This window comes from Canis aureus, chromosome 34, assembly GCF_053574225.1.
Source record: "Canis aureus isolate CA01 chromosome 34, VMU_Caureus_v.1.0, whole genome shotgun sequence".
NCBI classification, from domain to species: domain Eukaryota; kingdom Metazoa; phylum Chordata; class Mammalia; order Carnivora; family Canidae; genus Canis; species Canis aureus.
Genome location: NC_135644.1, coordinates 14,755,596 through 14,767,708, shown reverse-complemented (window position 1 = coordinate 14,767,708; position 12,113 = coordinate 14,755,596). Strand labels below are relative to the sequence as shown.

Sequence of the window (12,113 nt, the reverse complement as noted above, 5' to 3'; positions counted from 1 at the left end):
TTTACAAAAGCCCAAGAATGCTAGTAAAAACCAAGACTTACGAATCTTTTCCTATTTAAAGATAAATGGTCACATTTCTGACAGAATGGGTTACACTACATTTTCAAAATTTAGGTTTATATTTTAGATATTGCCTAAGATGCCACATGAAACATCTATAAGGCATTTTTCCTCCTAAAACTGGTGCATATATACTAAAAAAAATGTTTTTCATGTGCAGTGTAATACATAAGTTCACCACCTGAAAATAATCCATAAGATCTGGCTAATGTTGAGTCAAAGATCTTATTATATGACACATGTGCATGCATGCACATAACATATATAACACACACATATATTAATAATATATGACATTAAATGACATTAATATATTAATACATATTAATATATATGACATAATATATGACATAATATATGACATATATTGTGTAAAATACATATATTAATATATAGTATTGATATATATTAATATATGTGTTAATGCCATGTTATATGACACGTGTAAAATACATATACTAATATATATTAATAATATTAATATATATGACATAATATATATATGACATATGTATGTGTGTGTAAAATACATAACACATAGCACTGAGCAGCGGACCACAGTACGTTAAAGGGAAGCGCTGGAAGCTTCTCCTTGGAGTACTGAAGATAGAAGGCCTCGAAGTCGGAAGCTCAGAAAAACACTACATGTCCCAGCATGCTTCGCGACTACCATTGACCACAATTCCCAGAATGCATTGCTCGTGGCTCGCAGGTTTCCCTTGCCGCTGGGGGTTGTAGTTCTCCCTGTGTGATCCGGTCCATCTGTAAGGCGAGGGCGGTGCGGTTGCTTACTCAGCCCGTAGACCTCAGGCGTCTTCTTGCAGTCTTGGCCAGGTGCAGACACTTCGGGTCCTTCGGCTGGCTGAGTCCTTTGTCTTGTCTCTTGGTTTCTGCTTTACACAGGTGAGTCACCGCGGGGCTGCCGTTCACGCCGCAGGGCCCCACCCCTTCTTTCTGGGAGCGACCGCCTTCGGGTTGAAGCCGTTTGTCCCTAAGCTCTCGCCGTAGTAGCCGCCGCCCATCCCTCTTTGTGTGCTTCGGGAAGCCGCGGAGCTAGTGGCGGCGACTCTCGGGAGTTGGGAGCGAGGGAGACGGACGTTCGGCGGAGGTTGCAGGCGGGCGGACTCTTTCCCATCCCGCCAGCTGACAGGTGGGTTGGCTGTGCTTCCCTGAGGCCCTTCCGCCTGCTGTCTGCGGTCGGCGCTCCGAGGGCGGGGTGGCGGTGCCCGCTGCCCGCGCCGCCCGGCCCGGCTCCCGGAGGAGAGCGCGGAGAGCCGCGCGGGACTCAGGCAGGCCGGGGAGACGAGACGCCCCGCTGCCCTCCGCTGCCTCTCCTGACCCACCCGGGCTCGCCCGGCGCCCCAGGCCGCCTCTCCCAGGCGCCCTGTCCTGGGCCGCGCCCTGCTGGCCGTGACCTCGGCGGGAGAGTGACTCCTTCTCGCCTTGCTCCATTTTATGAATAAAAGTCAACACGACACGGCGTTGACAGCACCGCGCATGTTGGAAGGCGCCCAGGCGTGGAGGCTGTAGCCCGAAATTCCAGAGGCGTTCTCCTCCTTGTAGTTTCGGGAAAGTGAACTTGTCAGTCACGGAGCTTCCGGCCCGGGAGGATGAGCCGGTCAGACTTTGCTGCTGTCGGGCTTTGACTAGACTAAATGTATTTAGTTTAAGTATATTTAGTAAGCTAGTGGTAATTTTTGTGGTTTTTTGCTTATCTCAAATATTACAATTACACGTCAGTTTTAGAATTTATGGGAATTTATGTCTGACCGGATATTGTCTTTTATCAGATTTCTAGGGATGAGTGCAGAGCTCTGGCCGTGGATTTGATCTCCGTCCTACAGCCTCAGAGCTCCTTAATGACAGCCCATGTTCTCTCTCTCTCTCTTTTTTTTTTTAAGATTTTATTTATTCTTGAGAGAGAGAGGCAGAGACACAGGCAGAGGGAGAAGCAGGCCCCATGCAGGGAGCCCGACGTGGGACTCGATCCTGGATCTCCAGGATTACGCCCTGGGCTGAAGGCGGCGCCAAGCCGCCGAGCCACCCAGGCTGCCCTGTTCTCGGTCTTAATAGTCGGAGACATTGTGTTAAATTTGGTCATGTGAGCATTAAAGAGCTTACTGTGTGCTAGCTACTTTGTTCAACTCTGAATATTCATTTATATAAATTTCCTTATAATGTTTTTCTTCAAATCTCAGTAATATATGTTTATTTATTTATTTAAGATTTTATTTATTTATTCATGAGAGACACAGAGAGAGAGGCAGGCTCCATGCGGGGAGCCCGACGCGGGACTCGATCCAGGGACTCCAGGATGATGCCCCAGGCTGAAGGCGGTGCTAAACGGCTGAGCCACCCGGGCTGCCCCTATATTTATTATTATTATTTTTTTAAAGATTTTACTGGTTTACTCATGAGAGACACAGAGAAAGAGGGAGAGACATAGGCAAAGGGAGAAGCAGGCTCCCTAAGGGGAGCCTGATGTGGACTCGATCTCAGGACCCGGCGTCATGACTTGAGCCAAAGGCAGGCAGACGCTCAACCACTGAGCTACCCAGGTGCCCGTCTGCTTCCATATTTAAAAATTAGATTTTATATGCTGTCTTTCCATAGCAGTGAACTTTCATAGCTTCTTGAGATTATTCTCCTCTTGAAGACTAATTTTTTAAAAGAGAGCTACTTTAACCAACTTAATGATGATTTGTCAATGATTATGTTTTTTAAGGTCGCAAACATGTCGGACAAAAGTGAATTAAAGGCAGAGTTGGAACGAAAGAAACAGCGGTTGGCCCAAATCAGAGAGGAAAAGAAGAGAAAAGAAGAAGAAAGGAAGAAAAAGGAAGTATGTTTTATTTTTAAGTAAACAATGTAAAATAATTGGATTTACAAATTTTTTTTTAATTTTTATTTATTTATGATAGAGAGAGAGAGAGAGAGAGGCAGAGACACAGGCAGAGGGAGAAGCAGGCTCCATGCAGGAAGCCTGATCCCGGGACTCCAGGATCGGGCCCTGGGCCAAAGGCAGGCGCTAAACTGCTGTGCCACCCAGGGATCCCAAATAACTGGATTTAATCTCAAATAGTTATGCCTTTCTGTAATACTTTCAGAATAGTTAAAAATCCAACAGTCGTGACTACAAATATAGCACTGTAAGTGAATTTTCCTTTAAAGAAACCAGATATGTTAAAATGACAAAACTGATAAATTAAAATATGATTTTTTTTTTACTGAATAAAAATATTTCATATAGATTTGATTGCATTTTGGGGATTTGATTTATAAAAGTCCAATTTACATAATTTCTCTTCTAGGAATGTATGTATTACATAAGGTGAGGCACATCTATCTTTTAATGGTTCATGAAAACGTGGCATATATATCATAACTTAGTTTGGAATTTGAACTTAGTTATCTGAATGTTTTGCCAGTTTGTACTGCTAACAGTTTGTCAGAATAAATAATAGAAAATACCTAATAGGTTATTTAATTGATTAGGGAGTTTGTTATCTCTTTCATCAGGAAATATTTTCACCAAGTAGTAGGTTTGATACAACCTTAAATAGAGACCATTCTCAATAGAGTTCTAGTAAATAATCTCCTGTGTGTTCTGATTTTTCACATCACCATTTCATGTACAGCAAATATACATTGACCCTGAGCTAGAGCTATTTTATTTGTTCCTGCATTGATATGTACATTTTCCCCAACTATTTGGACAGATTTGTATACTGTTACCACAGATACGTTTTAAATGGTCAGTGTAAGATAATTTGTCCTAAGGGTGCCATTGGTACCAAGGTTTTCTATTTGATAGCCAATAGCCAAGACTTCTAGAAATCTCTTAAGGGAAAAGAAAAATCAGAAAAATTGAAAGTATGATTTATGTGCAGCATTGCTATGATGTTGTAAAGGCTTGTAAACTGAAGAATTTTCTGTGATACATTATCATAAGAACATTGGAGGTTTAAGTTAGCTGTTTGATTAAAAGTTAACTGATAGAAACAGGAGTCCGATAGGCAGATCCATTCCAAAGTAGTATCTATATAGCCTTAAACCCTTCAGTGCTGAGAATGTATTTGATTTTTGTTTTCTAAAGATGGCTATAAGTGGCATAAATAGCCTCCTGGGGGTATCTACTACATGATTTATAGCTAATTTAAAAGTTATGAAACATCACAAGAGATGATTTAATAGTATTAAACAATGAGTCTACTAATATATTGCTGTTTATACAGAAAAAGTGTCAATTTGATAATATAGCCTGTTTGGCTATTTTGATGAAGTTTACTGATGACCTCTTTAAGTTAAAATGGTATTATAGAATATAATGATTGACAAAATTCACTGCATATTAATTGTATGAGTAATAGTTGTTTGGTCAAAATAGCCATCTGAGGTCTATATGTAAAACTTTTCCTTTGAAGGCTTAGATTTCATTTGAGATGTTTTGGATGCTTTGAGATTATTGAGGCTTATCTAGTTTACCTGGAAGATTTTGCTAAAAGTGACTGAAATAAAAGCTGACAATATTTTTTTTTTTAAGATTTTATTTATTCATTCATGAGAGACAGAGAGAAAGGCAGAGACACAGGCAAAGGGAGAAGTAGGCTCCATGCAGGGAGCCTGACGTGGGACTCGATCCCAGGTCTCCAGGATCACGCCCTGAGCCGAAGTCGGTGCTAAACCGCTGAGCCACCCGGGCTGCCCAGCTGACAATAATTTTGATAACAAATGTTTTATGTTATGCAAAAGTGAATTTTAACTTTACCAAATTCAACCATGTTTTTAGTGTCATAAAAATAAGACCTATAGTTTAAAAAGACAAAAATAAAAACCTTTCTCCAGATGAATTTTTGACAAACATCTTCTACACAAAATTGCATAAATACAATGAAGACTTCATACAGAAGTTTGAGGTATTCATACTGATTTTCAACAAATCACATTGTCCATTTACTTAAAATTTGTTACCTCTTAAATAATTTAATCTTTTTTTTTTTTCCCACAGTGTTGTGATATTTATATCTAAGCTTTTGTGCCACTAGAGGAGGTTTCCACAATTCTTAACTGTGGATAACAATTTCAAACTATAGATAAATAGAAGTTGACTGTACTTTTTGAATTTATCTATTAGGTAAAAACTTTAATGGGAACTCCTTGATTATGAATCATTTGGAGATTACGTACTAGAACTCTATGGAGAATGGTTTTCATTTAATATAATGTGCGTTCAAAACTCAGTCTATCCCCCAGAGTATACAGTATTAGTATATTATTTAAAATACACTTTTTTTTGCAAACGGAAACGTTTCATACCCTATGTAAATTTAAGTTTTTAACTGTAAAAATCTAGACTGATCAGAAGAAGGAAGCAGTCGCTCCTGTGCAAGAAGAATCAGATCTTGAAAAAAAAAGAAGAGAAGCAGAAGCATTGCTTCAAAGCATGGGGCTGACTCCAGAATCCCCCATTGGTAAGGATGAGAATATATCCATTTATAAGACCTAAGAATAGATGCTATTCAGCTCAGGTGTATCTGAGATGAATGCATCGACTTTAATATATTCAGCATATTTTTCATATTTGTCTCTTAAAAATGATTGATCTTCTAATTTATTCAGAATTATATTTTTTCACATGTGCCAATATATGATTATTTTGTTTTTTTAAAAGGGTTGCAAGATTAAGTACTTATTAACATACACTGAACAACCAATTGACTCTTCTTATTAAATCAGTAATTTATTTCAACATTTGTTGAATAGGTTTTCTGTGCCATACTGTATTTAGTTCAAAGATGACTGTGATTCCTTATCTTAACTCTGTATTTTTTTCTGTAGGTTAAAAAGAGGTATAATAAATCAAAGTTCTAAAAGTTTTTTTTGTATTTAGAGGTATAGGAATGGAAGGAAAAGGTAGCCGCCTAATTTCATTGCTAATAAGGGAAATAGTATTGGTAGCTTATTTTGGCAGCAATTTGACTTGCTCTTTTTTTTTTAGCTATTCATTATGATAACGGTACTAAACCATAAAGCTGAAATAGTAGAGATACTGAAAACAGTCTAATTACATGTCAGAAAGCATTAGGTGCTTGCTTAAAATAATTCTGATCTGGACGCTGTTACACAGTATTTTAGTTTGACATGGCCTTTGTCATTTAGGGTTCATTTGTGGGCTAATTCCATCTAGTTAAGGGGATAAATACCAGAAATAGTAACTGCTATTTGCCTGTTGTGAAACTACAACACAACTCTTTCTAGAGCTGATATTTCTAGAAGGTTTCAAGATGAAAAAGCTTTCAGGTCATTTGCTTTTTTCTTAATGGCAGAATTTGAAGATTGAAATATATTAATTTATATGTATTTAATAAGTTTACATTGTATATTGCAATTTTAAAAGTAAATCAATCAGAACCAGCATTGTTAAAATAGTAACTAAACCAAGTTCCTTGTTAGTTGGATGGTCTTTGATCAGTTTTTCTGTCATTGGCTTTCTTTTTCTCCTGCAGAAATTTTTTTTCCTTTTCTGTTTTTAGGACTTCAGTTTCACTGAATTCACTTGCTCATATTTCTCAGTTCATGGCCCTCCTCCATTATCAAGTCTTGAAAGACCATTCTTCAAGGGGGGTGGGGTGTGTGTTTCTCCTTCTTTCCCCATCTCCAATTTCATTTCCCTTCCCAGTCTGCATTAAGTACCCATTCTTGCGTTTTTAACTTTTGATCTGTCCTACATGTGTTACACATTTCAAAGTTTCACATGTGTGTGTTTGTATGTTTAATATACATAAATGGCCTTGTATCATTTTGTTTGTACCTTTTTGTCAAGCAGTATTTGAGACCTACCCATGTTGCTAAGTACAGATCTAGTTATTAATTTTTGACTGCATAATATTCCATTGTATTTTACTTATATGTTCCCCAAGTAATATGTACTTAGATTGCTTCTATCTCTTTGCTTTGCTATTACAGTCAATACTATAAAGAATATATACTTTCCCATTGAGAACTGTGGAAAAGTTTCTCTGGGGTGTATGCATAAGAATTGACTTGCTGTGTTATTGTGTTTAAGCTTACTTACATTTATTAGATTCTATGTACCACTCTCAAGAATGATTACTGGTTTACCCTCCTAATGCCATTGAATGAGAAAGTGACTATTTTATCATATCTACATCATCACCTGATTTTATTCAGCTTTCCAGTTTTTGCCAATTTGATGGATATAAAGTAGTATATCAAAATGTTTTAATATGAATTTATCTTTTTATACTGAGGTTGATGGTTTTTCAAATATCTATTTTTTGTCTTCTATGAATTGCATATTCATATCTGTAACCTATTTACTATTGGAGTTCTTTATCTTCTTGCTGTAGGAGTTCCTTGTATATTTTAGGAGAGGACTTCTTTGTTTTAGTCTTTCTAAAAAAAAAGAAGCCTTCTCTCAGTCTATTACCTGTTAGCTCTGTTTATAGTATCTTTCATTGAAACTAATCCTTCATTTTAATATGTTCTAATCCTTCATTTTAATATGTTCAAATCCTTCATTTTGATAATAGAGCTGCCAATTATAACCCTTTTTGGTACTTTTTGGTCTTTTTTTTTTTTTTTAAGAAATCCTTTCTTTGAGGACACAATATATATTTTCCTACATTTTTTCTTTTTTTTTTTTTAAGATTTTATTTATTTATTCATGAGAGACAGAGAGAGAGAGAGAGAGAGAGAGAGAGAGGCAGAGACACAGGCAAAGGGAGAAGCAAGCTCCACACAGGCAGCCCGACGTGGGACTTGATCCCAGGTCTCCAGGATCATACCCTGTGCTGAAGGCAGCGCTAAACCCCTGAGCCACCCAGGCTGCCCCCTACATTTTTTTCTATTAGGCTTTATAGTTTTAACCTTCACCTTTAGATGTTTGGGTTATATTTTTGAATATAGTGTGAGTTAGGGATCCAATCTAGTTTTCTCCATATAGTTAGTTAATTTTCTCAGTACTATTTATTAAATAGTTCATCTTTTCTCTCACTGATATCTGATGCCAACTTTGTCATACAATCAGTTCCCATATATTCATGACAGTTCTGGGCTCTGTATTTTTACTGTTGATCCAATTTGTCTGGTTCTATACTATTAACCCATGGTTTTAATCAGTATGGCTTTGTATTCTGTCCTAATTTCTGATATAGGAAATCACCCCTCTTTTTTCTTCTTTTTCAAAATAGCCCTAGCTTTATAAATTTTTCTTCCTCTATAAAAAATTAAACTTTCCCCTCATCCAAATCTTGCTGCACCATATGCTACATTTAGTGATATGTTTTTAGTTTTTTTAGATATAGAAGATTCTCTACCCACTACTTTTTGCCCTATGGCATCAAGTTTTTGAAGAGAGCGGGCTGGTCTCTAGAATGTCCTACCTTCTGGGTTTATATGATGGTTTTCTCATATTTAGCTTTTGTTCTTCTATCTTTTGTATTTCTTCTCAACTGGAAATTAGACTTAAAAAACTTGTTTGGTTCAGGTTGAACATCTTTGGCAAGAGTATCTCATAAACGATTCTTTATACTTCTTGTTATATCACATCAGTAGCCCATATGCCTGGTTGTTGGGCTATTGGTGATGCTAAGATTGATTACTAGGTTACAATTGTGACTGCAAGGTCTCTCCATCATAGTTATATTTTTATTTTCCTTATGATTATCAGGTAGTATCTAGAGGTGATACTTTGGCACCATGTGAATATTCAGCTCTTCATCAACTTTTTACCAAATGATTTTAATACTACTTGGTAATTCTTATCTAAATCAGATATTAAATTAGGAGTTGCAGAATTGTTTTTATAATTCCATCATTCCATCTGCACTTATTGTCTGAAATTCTTCTGTAATGGAGAATTTTCCCTCAGTAATTAGATTTATTTGGTTACTGTAAATGAATTTCCTGTTAGAAAAGCAGAAGACATGCTTGATTTTTTTCAATTTAATTACTAATCACCTCTAGGGGTGGCAGAGATTTGGGGTGTATTTTTTAAATAGATTAGCTAATACTTTATTTACAATTTTTATATATATATTTCTAAGTGAATTTGGCTATCTTTCTTGTAGTGTCCATGCTTTAGTAGTTATGATTTTATTTATCTTTTAAAAAGATTTTATTTATTTATTCATGAGAGACAAAGAGAGGCAGACATAGGTAGAGGGAGAAACAGGCTCTCCACAGGGAGCCTGATGTTGGACTCGATCCCAGGACCCTCGGATCATGACCTTAGCCAAAGGCAGACACTCAACCGGGGAGCCACCCAGGTGCCCCAATGGTTATGATTTTAAAATAAATTGGACAGCTTTACCTTTTGCTATTTTGTAGCACAGTTTGTATAAAGGATAGATGTTACCTGTTCTTTAAAACTTGGTAGAATTCAATTGTAAAACTGCCTGGGATTACATTTTTTTCCCCCAAGGGTTAGTTGAGAGCAGAGGTTATTAGCCATTTCAGATCTCTTTGTAAGGTTATAGTCTCTTCAAGTTTTCCATTTCTTTTTGTATCAGTTTGAATTTTTTAAAACCATAATAAACATTTATTATCTCTCAGTTTCTGTCCATTAGGAATTTGGTAGTGACTTAGCTGAGTGGTTCTGGCTCAGGGTATGTCATAGCATTGAAGTCAAGATGTCAATCAGAGCTGCAGTTATCTCAAAGCTTGCCTTGTGCTAAGATTTGCTTTTAAGGTGCCTTACCCACATGGGTGGTAAGTTGGTGCTGACTGTTGTTAGTGAGAGGCCTGAGTTCCTATCTACATGGGCCACTCCACAGAACTGCTGGAGTATGCTTGCAGAATGTTAGGTTCTCCAGAGTGGTGCGATCCAAAGATAATGACAGCCAAGAAAAAAGCTATTATTTTTATGACTTACTCTTGGAAGTCATCAATTCCACTATATTATGTTGATTGGAATTCACAAAGTATTTGGGCATGCTTTAAAACTGCCAAAGTATTTGCAGTAAATTCATAGGTCTCGTGATATTTTGAGATGATCATATGCTTTTTTCTCTTGTAATAGATTAATTTGATGATTTACAGTGATAGCTTTTGTTATGGAGAAGCATGCTTACATTCTGGAATAAACAACTTAGTTATGAGATAATTTTTTTCTTATGTGTTGCTGAATTCATTTGCAAGTATTTTATTTGGGAGTTCTTCATCTATACTCTTAAGAGAATCATACCCGTAATTTTTTCCCTTTTATTATATCTTGTCTGGCCATTATAATAGATATAATGGTATCTGGTTATAGTAGCCACATTAAATGAGTTGTGTGGTTTTCACCTTCTTCTGTTCTCTGGCAGATTCCTAAAAAATCTTTCCAGTATTTATTTAAAATTATACCTGAAGAATACAGGATACAGATGAAAGCAGTGTCTACCAAACTTACTTGACAGTAGCCCAAAATAAAAAATACATTATATATCATGACCCAGCATGGATACTTGTTTTTCTTTTCACTACAGAATGTATTTAATAAATATTTTTTAATTATAGAAGGGTAAAAATACTGCCAGAATATTCAAGAGGATTTATTAAAAATGCCAATCTCTTCCTAAAATAGACTTTTTTCTTTTTTTTTATTCTGAAAAGAATTTGTTTTTTTAAAAAAGATAGAGCTAATAAAGTGTCTTTTAGCTTCTCATTGGTAGAATCCTATTTATTTGGTGAGTTGACTGTTTTCTGAGAGACCCTTGAGAGCAGGGAAAATAACATTTTTATCCCTGGTGTCCAGCACAGGTTAGACACTTAAATGTTTGTTCAATTATTATTAGGCCATATGTCTTTCTACCTTGTAAGGCCAAATAAAAGCCATCTGCTTTAAAAGCAAAATCAAAACCTGATTGTTTAAATTTCAGAAAAAAGCATTGTGTAAATTGAAATTTGAATATTTCATAAAAGAAGCATGGCTTTTTTTTTTTTTTTTTTTTTTTTAAAAAAGCTAAATCTAAGTGGCCAGTTTTAAGAAAGTTAATTTTAGGTACAACTGTTTTCAAGACATATTGTATCCAATATAGAGTTCTTAAGCACTGATGATTGAAAAAAATAAAGTCATTCTCTTTTGATGTATAACTACTGTTTTGATGGTCTTGTAAAGAGATGAAAACAGACACTGTCAATTATTCTGCAGCCTGAGTCTGTATCAACAAGGCACAAAACATTGATTAGTGTGACAATTTATTATCTGGATTTTCTTTATTAGGAAGAAACAGAAAAACTTTGCCAGTCAAAAATAATTATTGCTTCATTTATTTCCCTTGCATGCCTTTTGAATATCTTAAATCTCATTTAAAAAAATCTCATTTTTTCCCAGTTTTATGAGAAATAATTGACATATATCACTATATAAGTTTAAGGTATATTGTATGATGGTTTGATTCACATATATTGTAAAATAATTTAACAATAGGTTTAGTTAACATCTGTCATCTCATCCAGATATACTAAGAAGAAAAGAAAAGAAATTTCTTCTGATGACAACTTTTGGAATCTATTTTTCTTAAGATTTTATTTATTTATTTATGAGAGACACAATGAGAGAGAGAGAGAGGCAGAGACATAGGCAGAGGGAGAAGCAGGCTCCATGCAGGGAGCCCGATGTGGGACTCGATCCTAGGACTCCGGGATCATGTCCTGGGCTGAAGGCAGGCGCTAAACCCTGAGCCACCCAGGGATCCCTAGAATCTATTTTTTAAACACTTTTCCTATATACCATATAACGGTATTAACTATAGTCATCATATTGTATGCTTTATCTCTAGTACTTATTTATCTTGTAATTGGTAAATTGATGAGATGGAATGAATGGTTCCCATGTACCAAGTCATTTCTTCATGTTTAGCCTAATTTTAACAAATTATTCATTATAGTATTTTAATACCACAGAATTTTATTCTTTTTAAAAATATTTTATTTATAGATGAGAGACACACACACACACAGAGAGAGAGAGAGAGAGAGAGAGAGAGAGAGAGACATAGGCAGAGGGAGAAGCAGACTCCCTGCAGGGAGCCCGATGTGGGACTCGA

The 12,113-nt window shown here is 36.2% G+C and overlaps 1 protein-coding gene across 13 annotated transcripts in view; it reads left to right on the top strand.

Moving 5' to 3' along the window:
• Nucleotides 1-786: 786 nt before the first annotated feature.
• The window catches only part of DYNC1I2 (dynein cytoplasmic 1 intermediate chain 2), a 59,309-nt gene continuing 47,982 nt past the window's right edge, over nucleotides 787-12,113 (top strand). For 11 of the 13 annotated variants that reach the window (XM_077883347.1, XM_077883346.1, XM_077883343.1 and 8 more), the window contains exons 1-3: nucleotides 1,051-1,210; nucleotides 2,786-2,902; nucleotides 5,414-5,531. In XM_077883347.1, coding sequence (XP_077739473.1) covers nucleotides 2,795-2,902; nucleotides 5,414-5,531 — 226 coding nt within the window. In that variant the 5' untranslated portion in view covers nucleotides 1,051-1,210; nucleotides 2,786-2,794. Of the gene's footprint in view, nucleotides 964-1,050; nucleotides 1,211-1,539; nucleotides 1,679-2,785; nucleotides 2,903-5,413; nucleotides 5,532-12,113 lie in introns of those variants that run through there. The other 2 variants (XM_077883337.1, XM_077883338.1) reach the window with 2 other exon arrangements.